At 38.3% G+C, this 13,031-nt stretch overlaps 1 protein-coding gene across 8 annotated transcripts in view; it reads right to left on the bottom strand.

Annotated features, from left to right (window-relative positions):
• PLCB4 (phospholipase C beta 4) overlaps nucleotides 1–13,031 on the bottom strand; it is a 183,950-nt gene that overhangs the window by 37,480 nt on the left and 133,439 nt on the right. For 6 of the 8 annotated variants that reach the window (XM_065059873.1, XM_065059876.1, XM_065059872.1 and 3 more), the window contains 8 exons: nucleotides 11,619–11,709; nucleotides 10,608–10,703; nucleotides 8,985–9,085; nucleotides 7,222–7,257; nucleotides 4,580–4,721; nucleotides 3,861–3,945; nucleotides 3,530–3,654; nucleotides 1,619–1,670 (listed from right to left, as the gene is read on the bottom strand). In XM_065059873.1, coding sequence (XP_064915945.1) covers nucleotides 1,619–1,670; nucleotides 3,530–3,654; nucleotides 3,861–3,945; nucleotides 4,580–4,721; nucleotides 7,222–7,257; nucleotides 8,985–9,085; nucleotides 10,608–10,703; nucleotides 11,619–11,709 — 728 coding nt within the window. The remainder of the gene's footprint in view (nucleotides 1–1,618; nucleotides 1,671–3,529; nucleotides 3,655–3,860; nucleotides 3,946–4,579; nucleotides 4,722–7,221; nucleotides 7,258–8,984; nucleotides 9,086–10,607; nucleotides 10,704–11,618; nucleotides 11,710–13,031) is intronic. The other 2 variants (XM_065059877.1, XM_065059875.1) reach the window with 1 other exon arrangement.

Consider the following 13,031-nt stretch of genomic DNA (forward strand, 5'->3'; position numbering starts at 1 on the left):
CAAAGGATTCTGCCATCAAAATAGCAGCTGATCACAGAAATGCTGTGCTACACATGACAGGGGCTCTCATCCACTGGTGGGAAGAAAACATGTAACTGGAATCATCTTGCTAATTCTGTAGCCTTGACAGACAACAGCTGCTAGACCATGATTTTTATCCACCCCTAGTCTTTCCAGTGAATCTCTGGTACAAAGTCCTAGATAGAATTCACAAATAATTTTAAAACGCTAGAAAAATTGCAATGAAAAGAATATCAATGCTTTCTCCCATTTTTTCATAAGGTGGCTTCTGTTTAGGAAAGTAACATTCCTCATTTTCCTAACATTGTAAATGTGTGTGATTTCACAACGTTTTATCAATCTGAAGTAGGTTATAGGCAGAAGGGAACTATAAAAACACCTTTAGCTTCTGCTTCAGGCCTGCTGAAATAAAAACCGCTGAAGTTAAGAGTTTCATCAGCACAAAAACTGTAAATCAGAGAAAAATGGAGTACAGACAGAAGGAAATGTAGTTTTTTATTTTCATTGTCCTGTGTGTTTTTTTGTGACTGGAACACCACCGCATTTATATTGCATATAAAATATACCACTATCTTACTATGTATCACCACTATATTACTGTAATACCACAAGACTGACATCAGAATCACGTAATTTAGTTGATAATGATGCCTGTCCTCCAGAGAATTTAGCAAGAGTGAGCATGTGCTCTTCTACTAGGCTTGTGGGTTAAATAATAAAGGAATCATACTCTGCCATAAAAATGCTTTGGTTTTGTTCTATTTCTATCATTCTGACTGAAATGACTGCACCTTTGTCAAAGCCAACAGCCTCTGCCTGAAGAGCTCACAAGTGAAATAGAGGCACAGAGTGGCAAAGTACTATTTTGCCCATTCTACAGATAAGGAATTTTATCAAGCTTCACCTACTCAGATTTCCTTTCTGAAGAAGATTTGCATTAGTAAAAGAGCTGTTTCTTCCCACAATGAGTTTGCAGATTTTAATGTGTTTCTGGACTGTCATTTCCTATAATTCATCAAACTTCTCCTTTCTCTTGATGTTAATGATCAGCCCACCCAATTAAGGTATAAACTCAAAATATGAGAAAAATCTATCACTTGAGCATCCTTTTCCATGCAAAAGTCATGAGCAAGAACTTAGAGATAAAACATTTCAGTATTCTCTGTGAAATTTGCTCTCCCACTAAAGCATGCAGATTAAAAAAAATATTCCCCATGTATTAAGACTCAACCTGTCCAAGTAAATTTGGCATTTCTGTGAACTGTGCAATGAATTTCCATTCTGAGGCATATCTTCAAAGAAGGACTGAGAACAGAAGCTGAAGATGTATTGAAATAACTGTGTATGATATTCATTATCTTCATAATTTGCACACAAAGCCTCTTCTATCTCATCTGTAAAAACTGGGCATGATTAAAAAGCATATTCATCAGAATACCTCCTTGCAGGAGATAATTCTCCCTGAAATCTGCTAATTTCTGCTCTTCACCTAGCATCCCATTTTTCTCATGTAACACATAATTAACAGTGACAAAATTTTACTAAAACCATAGCAAGGGATTCTAACAGTGACAACAGTTGAAATCATATCACTCACCCGCATGATCCATTATATTCAAATTTCCCTTGATTCAACTGCATTGCTAAATCTATTAAGAGAGAAAAAAAATGACTGTCTTTACTTCTCAATAATGCAGATCACGAACAATCCTTTTTAGAAAAGAAAATAAGACTTTGTCCAGAATAAGCAGCTTAGGTGAAAATTAAATGTAATGTGTATAAAACATACACATCTAAGAAATAAAGGTCATAGAAACACTTCAGATTTCTTCAGAGTAATAAGAGCTTTATCAACCAAGCTGTGCTTAGAAAACAGTCTCTCCCTGAATTCAAACACAGCCGGCAGGCAGAGAAGCATCAGACTATGGTCATAGTAATGCCTGGGATGGGACTTCCATCATTCAACTTTTGGTATCTATAGTGGAGATGTCTCCATTCGTGATAGTGATCTAGAATCACTTTGAATATTGGAGAGATACCAGCACTGTTAGCAGTGCAATGATCTCATTCTAGGGCAGCCATGTAAAATACGCTAGATGAGACATCCTAGAAGTGTGTATTTCCACATATTCTACAATGACCATAGACAACTCACTCCAATGAAGCAATCTGTATCCTGATGTCTTAAGGAAGGTGAGATGAACATTGCACTGGTTTTCTATGGACTTGATCGAACAAAATACCAGAAAAAGAAACTACAGAGATCCCAGCAGCACATTGCTTACTTTCAACATTTAAAGCATCCGAATTTTATTCAATGCATTATTATGGCATTTGTATATAAAGACACAGAGCAAACATGTAATAATCCCATTCCCCTCCAACCCTCTTCCAAACTTCATAAAAAAATATAATGTTTTTCTGTAGGTTTCCAGTTACACCAGAATACAATATCCTTGTTCAGTGGTAACGTAGTTATTCTCCTGCCCAACAGACTCTGCCTTCAAAAGGGAACAAATTTTTTCTGTATGTTCTCCATTACAAAAAAATACAAGACTCTCATACGCTCATATCAGTTATTATTCTCTTAACTGGGCAGCCTTGACTTCTATTTCCTCAATTATTCTTCAGCCTGTCAGCACAGCTGCATCACAGAAGACTAATACATGAAAGTTGCTCACTTCCAATTATACAATTAACACTCTTATTTTGCAATACAAAAGGCTTGAGAATGACATGCAGTGGGCAGAGGCAGTGTTGGAAAAGAGCAAAGCTTGCATATCTGCTCCAACTTCTAAATCCTGCCCAGTGCAGCACTTTACAAGCATCTATCCCCATACAGTTTCTCTTGCATCCTCAGCTGTGCAAAGCTCTGCAGGACAGAACTCAGGGCATGATCACCAGGAGTGTCTGCAGTACCAAACACACCATCTTGGGAAAGCACAACAAAAACCCCTACGCTGTTAGTTATATTCACACCTTCACTGAACAGGAACAACACATCTCTCAGTTTATGCTGTGGAGAGGCATATACATTCCCTGGCATTGTTCTCTATGCTGGGATCCCAGACCCCATTCTATGATGCTAAACAAGACTCTTTAACGCTTCACAGTAACTGGTCTAGAAATGCATTTGGCACAGAGTCATTACTTTTTACCATCTTAATTTGTGCGCTCCATCTTTACTTTGGAGACATGCATCCAACTGTGCTGAAGCTGTGTTTTGTGAAAACAGGTTTCCTTGTAATTAATACTTTTTATTAATAAAACATTTATGTGAGAAACTACAGTACTCTATTGTTTTTCTGTGAAAGGGACCTGAATTTTGCATCCATGTATGGCTTTTTTATTGCTCCTTGTCTTACGCTTCTATAATTCCACCCCACTGTATTATTTAGCCATATGTCTGTTTCCTCAAAAAATGCCAGAAGCAAATCCATGGCATCTGTTTGCGAGTTACTGCCCAAGCCATTCTCAGGATTGAGGTTCACTGGTCGTTGGTGCCTACCTGGGGTCTGATAGTTCAGTGAGACCATCTGGCAGCCAGCGTTCCAGAAAATTTGAGGCATGTAATTACTGGAATCCACACGGCCTCCCTTTGGGTATATCCGACTCATTTGTCGTTTATTATAACTGTATAATTCATCAAGGAAAATGAAATAAAAATATCATAGAAATGTATGGTCATATCCTAGTATCTTTAATATTTCTTACATTAATCTTACTTTTTCTCATCCCTTTTCCTTTATAGACATGGAACACTGTAAATCTAGAAAATGTACATTTGCTGTTTATTTGCAGCATGAGTAGAGAAGCGGCATAAGGAGGTGAAAGGATACTTTACAAACTCAATGGCATGGGTCTTCAAATACCCTAGTCCGACTGATTCATTGAAAGAGGACATATTATGATGAATATTACGTTCTAGAAAAAGAAAGACAAGGCGTGTTAAAACACTTCTGTAATGACAAATCAAACCTCAAAATCATGCATTATACATAATAGCAGGAAATAAATTCTGGTCTGTTTCCCCATTATCTGTCACTCATGGAATCATATTATACTAAAATTTCATAATATTTCTGACTTGCCTTTTTCTTTCTCTTCTGGGAAATCAACAAAACTTTCAAGTATTTTTTAGGACAGAATTGTTATGCAGAGGCTGTGTTGCGTGGCTAGATAAGGCAAAACAACATGAGAGATGGTCTAGTGTGCAATATGAAAGCATCAGCTAACTGCTGACCACTGTGACAATCACACTCACCTTACTTTACAGAAAGATGAACTACAAAAAGCAGTTTAGCTGGAAAGGCCTATAGAATATAATCAATCTCATCAGCTGCATGTTCTCCCAGTTATTTAGTGACTCCGTGTGGATGACCAAAGGAATAACATGCTAAATTTACAACCATGAAAACAGAGATCTAAAAATATACTCATGACTGTCATTAAACTATAAGAGTCTTACACTGCTTCTAGACTCAGAAAATGTAGAGATTAAAAAACTACCTAGAATGAGCAGACAAATACTTTTATTTCATTCAACCTTTTATGTTACCTTCTGCTACATCGAAACCTTGAAATTTTACAGGTTGAGCATAGTTGACCATTGTTGATAAATATGGATGTATATTGGTTGTGGCACCTACATATTTGTAAGATGCCATCCATGCTTGTTCATCTTCAACAGTGACTAAACCCTGAAAACACATTAAAAAGAATAATCACTATTTGTGTGTACAAAAACAACTGTTGGAATTTTCAAATGTGATACAAAATCATACCCAAATCTGCAGAAAGTTAAAGAAAGTGCAAATTAATACAAGAAAAGTGGAAATTTAATGCCACCAATTACGATTTATTTTCTTACTGATATATGCACCGAACACTCTCAATGTTACAAGATGCATGCAAGAGGACTGATGATAGAAGAGCTCCTAAGCAGTGGGTAAATATTACATGATGTTAGTAGGATAACTTCGGGACAAAAGAGAAAAATTACAACAGAGTGCACAATGGTGGGAGATAATGATCTAGCTTTGCCAAATAAATTCCTAACAATTGCAGTGTAATATACATTTCCTGATAGTAACTGTGGTGGAGCAATGCACACTTGGTACTGAGTTGAACCTTCTCAACATCAAAATACGTATAGGTTCAATTGCCAACCTTTGCTAATAAAAGCAGAAGAAAATATAGGGATTGCAACCCTCAATGGACAAACAGATGTAATAAGACCAACAAGAGACACAGTACCAAGCTCACATTCCCAGCCACTTCAAATGACAAAAATCTGAATCCATCATTCACAGAAAGATGCGCTATATTTATAACAAAACTTCAAAAGTTTTCTGCAAGTAGATCATCTGCAAAAAACCCACAATAAGAAGCGCTGCTCATGTGGATCTGCCTGTCCAGCTTTTTCCTTTCCCTAAACCAGTTTCAAATACATTCTTTCCACCGAAAAAAGGAAAGAAAAAGAAAGATCTTGTCAATCTAAGCAAACTCTGCAAGGCTTACTGTTCATGGCATTGTTCCCATAAACATTTTTGCTTGTTCTCCCACCAGTGAACCAGTTACCAAAAAATCTAACCTACTGTAGGCTGACAGAGAACTTCTGCAAGGAAATACTAAATATATTCAAAAATTCTTACAGTATAGATTTCTTTTTTCAGAATACACTACTGCAACTCATTTACCCAGGAGATGGGAGAATAAATGAAATGTGACACTACTTGCCAATATTATGGGCATGTACCTGTGCAGACACATTTCAAAAAAATGAATTTCATGTGAAGTGAAACAATTTATGCCTTGATAAGACAAATATAGTCACAAGGAACGTCATTGTCTGAATGCAAAGAATAGCTGAGTTATCAGAATGAATCCAGGTGCATATGTTTTTATGTGCATTTTAAACTGAATCAAACTTCCAGTGGCCCATGAAATCAAACTGAAACCATATTTTAATGCTAATCACCAGGGCTCAACCCAACTGCTTTTCAGAAATACACATATTGAGGATTCACAGATCTGTTCTCTAAATATGTCAAATGGTACATAGCTTTACTGCTAGAATACAGGCATTTTTGTTGTTGTTAGGTTAACATTTGTTAATAGAGTTCAGATCAAATTTCTTCAAATGACCTAGTCCTTTCCCAGTGTCTTCATTTTTGGAAGGCAAATAATTCAGGAAGAACTGAGCACCCATCGTCTAAAAACCAGGCTCCTTCAATGTGCCTCCTGCTGGCTGCTCAGAATTGCTAAACATATTTTGCTCTCTTGATCCATACACAAACATAACAAACTGCAGTGAAAAGGAAGTCAGAAGGGTCTATGCATCCTTAGTGCCAAGGAAATAATACCCTATAGACTACAGCTGTATGACTGCATTACTGACATACCAGCTATAAGACAATGTTCTAAGACAATCTACTGGTCGTTGGTTTTATTTACTTGCAGACCCATAATTCATAAAGCAAATGGGCTGTACTCTTTGCAGTGTTCACAACTTTAAAACTATGAATTGGAAAGGGGTAAGGATGGAATTTTTCTTAAAGTCTATGGAAACAAAGGAATGGTTACAACAGGACAGGACCCTTTTAGGGATAAATGGGATAAAGTTGATCTCTACATTATTTACACCTCCCCACCCCTCAAGAAAAGAAGCAGAATCCACTTACAAAACAACACTGACTGAAACAAACTGTGGTTAGGAACAGAAGTAGCTTTCATGAGAAAAGAAAAGGAAGAAGAAGAGCAGATGGAGGTGGGAAGAGTCTTACAGAAGGGATTCCTGGGAGAAGATAAATGCAGAAGTCCCAAAGGAAAGCAAAAGGAGGAAAAAGAGAGGAAAACAATGTGCAGTCAGGGTAAGGGAAGAGGAAAAAAAAGCAGCAGGGATGATACATCTCAAAACCATTCAAAGAACTGCTGTTTCCCAGTGCATGACATTTGAGACTGTGATCAGATGCTTCTAAGCAGGCAAAAGTCATGCAGCCCTAACCCCAGTATAGAAGTGCAGCAGAAGATAGATATCCTAGATGAGAAAAGGAGGTAAGAGTCACTTTCAAAAATACTTTGTAGGGGCAGTGAAACTGAGCATAAAGTTGTTAATTGTACCACTGAGAATGCATGGTAAGTATTATGTATGTTATATATAAAGCAATAAAACAAACTACATAACATCCCATGTGTCACCTTTTTATTGTTTTCTTGCTCAGAATCTTCAACAGCCTAAGGGAAAAAAATACATATACATTACCCAAAGAAAAGGCAATAGGAAACACTCTCATAAGGGAAAAAAAAAAATCCTCAAAAAGTTAATGCATTTAGCAAAAATATACCCATTTCCACCTTCCTGTGTGGCTCATCTGTCCCATACACTTGCAAAAATTTGCAGTTTCTTTCAAATTTGCATACAGCAGATATGAAATTCAACAGCTGGGTAGCAATGGGAAAAGGAAGGATGGCAGACAGTTAAGCCCAAATCCGCCCTATCACTAGATGCCAAGGCCAGGAAGTTTCAGAGAAAAATGAAAGAATGACACACCCAGACAACATAAAAGATCATCTGAGCTGGATATGCAAGTTGCCCAGGCTCTGAAAACTTAAGGCTTCAGGCTGCTGTAAACTGTGCTTTAATGTCCACATTTGGAAAAGGCCTATCTCCAAATGTTATTTGCAATGGGACAGTTTGCTGTTTATCTTTAACTATAAGCTGCCACTACTGAGAATCTTAAGACAGATAAATGTTGACTTGGCACTAGATGTACATCTCTAAAGAATAAGGATCAAATCACTGATCAGCAAAGAAGCAGAGAAGTTACCCAAGGGCATATGCTGAGGATGAGCAACTAATCTGAAACAAACAAACAAACTAATACCCAACAAAAGCCCCCACAAAAACACCAAACAAAAACAAATCAAACCCCACGACACTCAGGTAGTTATGTGAATCTAGCCCTAGAGCAAAGACATTAAACCATACTTCACTGGGAAGATTCATAAAAGTCCTGAAGAAGCAAAGATGTTGACTTGAAAAGTTATCAAGAAGGCAGGTGTGATGTCTCTGTGATACTGCTAGAGAAATACTACCAAGGGCAACCTGTACTATGGAAGATTTTCCATACCTATACTTCTATGTGGAGTAAGATCCAAAGGTAGCCAGGCAGAAGAGAAGAAGTGGCCAAAATACTTGAGTGACAGAGAAGCAGGATCTCATAAGGTATCTTAGCATTCACATGTAGGTTTTGTTCTGTAGCTAGCAGCAATAACACCTTCAGTGCCAGAGCAGCCTTAGTCTGGAATTTCAATATCCTGTATCTAATTACTGTCAAGTAATATTCAAGTTATTGAGCACAAACTGATAAACTGTACTACATCAGGCATGAGCGGAACAAAGAGAACCTTACCCTGTCTGCCAGCTGGCTCCCTGGAATAGACCCCCCGCCACACCTCCCCACCGGGGAATGATCATCCTATTTTGTCTTCATTGTTGCAGGTAGAAGGGAGAATCTACTCTAAGAGTTAACAATAAAAAATGACCCATGGAATGCCTATAATGAAGACACAGGATGCAGTCTTGCAAAAAAATACTGAGTGAGGAAGCTGATATTCCACCTCATATTAGGGCTCTGCAACTAAGATGCAAAGTAAAATACCAGAAGCAGGAAACTGTTTTCTGCCTTTAATTAGTGTTTTTCATCAAATCATTCACTTCTTGTATACTGTTTTCCTACACACTGATTCTGTTTCCCCAATGAATATTCTATCTGAACAAGCAGAGGGTATTTTCGGCTACAAAATTTTGTCTTCTCGTGAACCTGAAGGTTAGGAATCCGGTCAAGATCTTGTGTTTGACCTTCTGACAACACGTGCTGTGATGCTTCCAGAAAACAGAGTGGCTTTTACACCCACCTCCATGGAAAGCTTCCAAAGAAACATATAAGAAGCAATCCCACCTTTTTGACACTGATGGCAACAGCTTCTTTTTGACTGTAATCATCGACAGTAAGGTCACTTCCAAATTTGTACTCTGGATGAGCTTCTTCTTCCTGGTCAGCTGCACAGAAAAGAAAGATGGATCAGTGCAAAAACCACAGCAACTGCTGTTTTTGTGAGAGATATGATACAAATGACAGTTGAATACACAGGTTTGGTTTGGGCATTTTTTTAAAAAACAGAAATAAAATCCAGAGTTTTAGACTTCCAAACATTAGTAGTAAATTTCAGCTAAGGCATGAGATTCTTACAGATTTGACATGGTTAGTAAGAAAAAATTAATTTAGGGTATTTTTGAAGGAATCAGTATAATTTGCTTAGCAAGAGAGTAAAAAAAAAACCCAATAGGCTTGGGGAAATAACAAGAAATGAAGACAGAGTTCTTTAAATAAAGATGTAGAAAGTTGCTCGTGTCCAGACTTCTCATGTGCATTGTTACGTGCCCCTACTACAGGGAATCATTTTAATTTGCTTTTAAGGTGATTCTCCATCAGAACCTAGTGTACTCAAAAGAATCTAAAAAGGTCTCTTACAGACACAAAATCATTAATCGCATTATTCATATGAATTTAAACAGTTTTAGAAAATACTTATTTGAGCCTCTTGGTAGTCTAGCACGTAATTAATAACACACCACAATAAGAGCACTATTAGAAATAAGCATTCCAATGGAAATTGGCCTCCAAAACAGCAGAATCTCCTCTGTGCTCCTTGATCTTCTGAAGAAAGATACTGAGAGGGCTCTCCAAATAACTGTTGTACTTCAGTCTTTTTTAGCTTTGTAAGGACAGATACCAGATTTTGACTGCAAAGAATACACTTCATGATGCCCCCTACTGACTGCAACAGCAGTGGCTTTGTGCTAGGAAAAAACAAAGCCAACCAACCAAAAAAAATCAAGGAGGGGACCCAAGGGGCATTCTGAAGCTGGGCCATTCAGTTTAACAGGGGTCACAGGCCAGCGCCTTGGTACAGGCAACACATGATTTACCTCTTCTGAAGGTGGACATTTAAAGCAGACCAGGTGAATCACACCCTAGATACATCTATTTTACTCTGTTGGCTATAAACACATTCCACATCACTAGCTCAGATCCAGATGTTTACACTGAACATAACTGAAGTTTGGCAAGAAAAATCCTATCCCTTGTTTTATCCTTATAAAGTGTAATGCAATAATCCAATCTGATGTTGACGCAAGTATTAAAAATACTGACAAAATCTGCTTTCAAAGCAAAGATCATAGCTTTCCAGTCTCTCTCACACACACACAGTGAAAATCTGACTTGGTTGATACTCTTCTATGACTTTTGAACAGTAAGTGGAAGTTGAGAATTACCACTAGTACCACCAAGGGAGCTCACATTCCTACCACAGCCTGCCCCAGAGCCAGGAGGAGCTGCAGTGCGTAGCTGAGATAGATGGTAAGGCTGGAGGACTGTAAAAATGGTCCTGCACTGAGCTCAGATTTACTGCTGCTGCCAGATCACAGGCAGGTGAGTAACATGCATCCTAGCTGCTCATGATGGCCTACTGATTTACTACAGGCAATGTTTGAGAGCCCTTTTCTATAAAATCCTCACCACTTTCTATTTCTTCTTCATTATCATCCTCTAGGATGTTTACAGGAGCTGCAGTTTCCCCAGCCTCCATCATCTTTTTCAGAGCATCAAGCTGTTCTGTTAATAAGAAAAATAAAAATAAATTAGTCATGACAAGAACAGTTTGTAGTTCAAAAACATAGATGAGAACAATCCTCATTGATTCTCTAATCCCAAGAGCTACTTTTAATTAATTGGTTCTCTAAGATTAAGTTTTCAGTTAGCAATAAAATTTTACAGAGTAAGAGCATCATTAGTCATACAGAGTTGTTAGATGTGAAAAGCGGTCAGTAAGGGCTATATCCAAAGCTCACTGAAGTTAAGAAAAATATCTCCATAGATTGCAAACATCTCTGGAGCAATCATATTACTTCTTCAAAAAATAACTGGACAGCTATCTCTGTGGTACTTGCTCTGTGCAAATGGAGGCAAAGTGCTTAGATTCTCAATCGTGTTCCCATGTGCATTTCACTTAGTATGAACACAATCATGTACGACTGAAGTTGGTGGTGGGTGTCCATGCTTATCTTTGAATGGAGAAGGACCAAGGTTATCACTACAGCCATACTGGAAACTAATATAGCAATATTATTGTTACTGAAAGAAGATAAATATTGGAACTAGTAACAATAGCAAGAACAGCAATTTGAAATTCCATTTCATTTTATGCTTATCCTGGAAAAACAGAGCAATGTAAACATGCCAGCGTAGGCAGAATTTACAAGAGATTCTACCTGTTATATTTTAGCTCAAACAGCAATCTGATAGAAATCTCAGGATTACATTTCTAGGTCTACCTATGCTTATGCTACATGATGATATCAAGGCCGAGACTCTGGCACTCAAATGAAACGCAAGTGCAAACAAAGTGTCATTTATATGCAAGTCAAACTACTCCAACACTGAAGTAAAAGCAATTTGGAAACTTTAGTAACTAAGCCTATTCGTATCGAGCCAGACTTGTTTAATTTAATACTTGACAGCTTTACTTACTTTTTTCTACTTCAGGTTTCAGCCTTTTATTCTTTATGAGAATCTTTCTTTTGAGGTCATTAGGAGAAGGTAAGGCTTTACCAGGATCAAGCTGTAAAATAATTTAAAGAAAACATTTAATAACAGCTGCTTGGCCTCTTTGTATCCCTATTTGGGACTTTGACCTGAGAATAGCAATGGTAAGGGGAGTGAACAAGCAGTGCCACTTCAGGCACAACCCTGACAGGGAGTGTGACTGTAGTTATATTGTCTCCTCTGCTTCTTCCCTATCCCACGGGAAAGCAGCGTTCAGGGAGATGTTGCTGGCTGAAACCAGTACACTGATCTCCAGCCTACACCATCCTCAGGTGCACTGGGCAAAACATCTGCTCTCTCCTGCCTAGCAGTGGGCAGGGATGTGACTACAACTTTTCATCAGAGGACATCTTACCTCCCATCTCTCCCTGTAGTTCCAGCACAGCCCAAGTCACAGTTTAGTTGCTTGATTGCTAAATAAGTCACCTTTTATGGTCCCTTCAAGCTGTAACAATGCAAGTGAGGCAGCCCACGCATATTTACAGAGTAGAAATGGGCTGGCACTGGTGAATGGACCACCGCCCAGTCCTTAGCTAGGTAATAAGGATTATTTTTGCCAGTATGGCTACAGGGTCACATCTCCAGTATTTGTGAAAGGCAAATGGCAAGTTTAACACACCCAAGGCGAAATGACTAAAAGGTCTGTTCTAGTTTGGGGAAAGAGAACAAATATTAAGAGAAAAGGTGTAAGATGCTCTGGTTTAAGCCCCATCACATCATTGAGGATTTGGAATGGTAATTGAGATTTGGGAATAGTAATTATCACCCTCTCCACCTCACACTTGCTAAGAATATTACACAGGGAGTTGCTGCTATAATGGACTGTGGTTTCTAGTGAACCATGACACAAGAACAGAAGATATTTCCAGGACTAGTAAAAATTCTTAGAAGAAATATTCAGATAGTCTTATCCTTAAATCCAACACTGAGCTATGCAGAAGCAGCATTCTGGATGAAGAAACAAAAGAACAAAGCACCGTAACTTGAAACCAATTAAAAGCAGCAGAGGTGACAAATAACAACCCAGAAAAAAAATCCAAATCAACCCAATCCTACAACAACAGCTGCAAACCTCCTTGCAGGAGGGTAAGGATCATCCACAACCACCAAGCTAGCTCAGTCATGGATCAGAATGTTGGATGGAGAGAAACACAATTGTTTCTGAGAGCACTTGGGTTGTAATTCCACTAGATGTCAGTGCCGCAGAGTTCATCTATCCCAGGGCTTCTAGGATGCCAGTCTGCATCCCCAAGCACAGGTCACAGCTGGATGCTCGTTTGGACAAACATTTGCTTTTACTTAAAACCAAATCTGCTTCTGCCAGTGACATGTCCCTCT

This window comes from Columba livia, chromosome 3, assembly GCF_036013475.1.
Source record: "Columba livia isolate bColLiv1 breed racing homer chromosome 3, bColLiv1.pat.W.v2, whole genome shotgun sequence".
NCBI lineage: Eukaryota > Metazoa > Chordata > Aves > Columbiformes > Columbidae > Columba > Columba livia.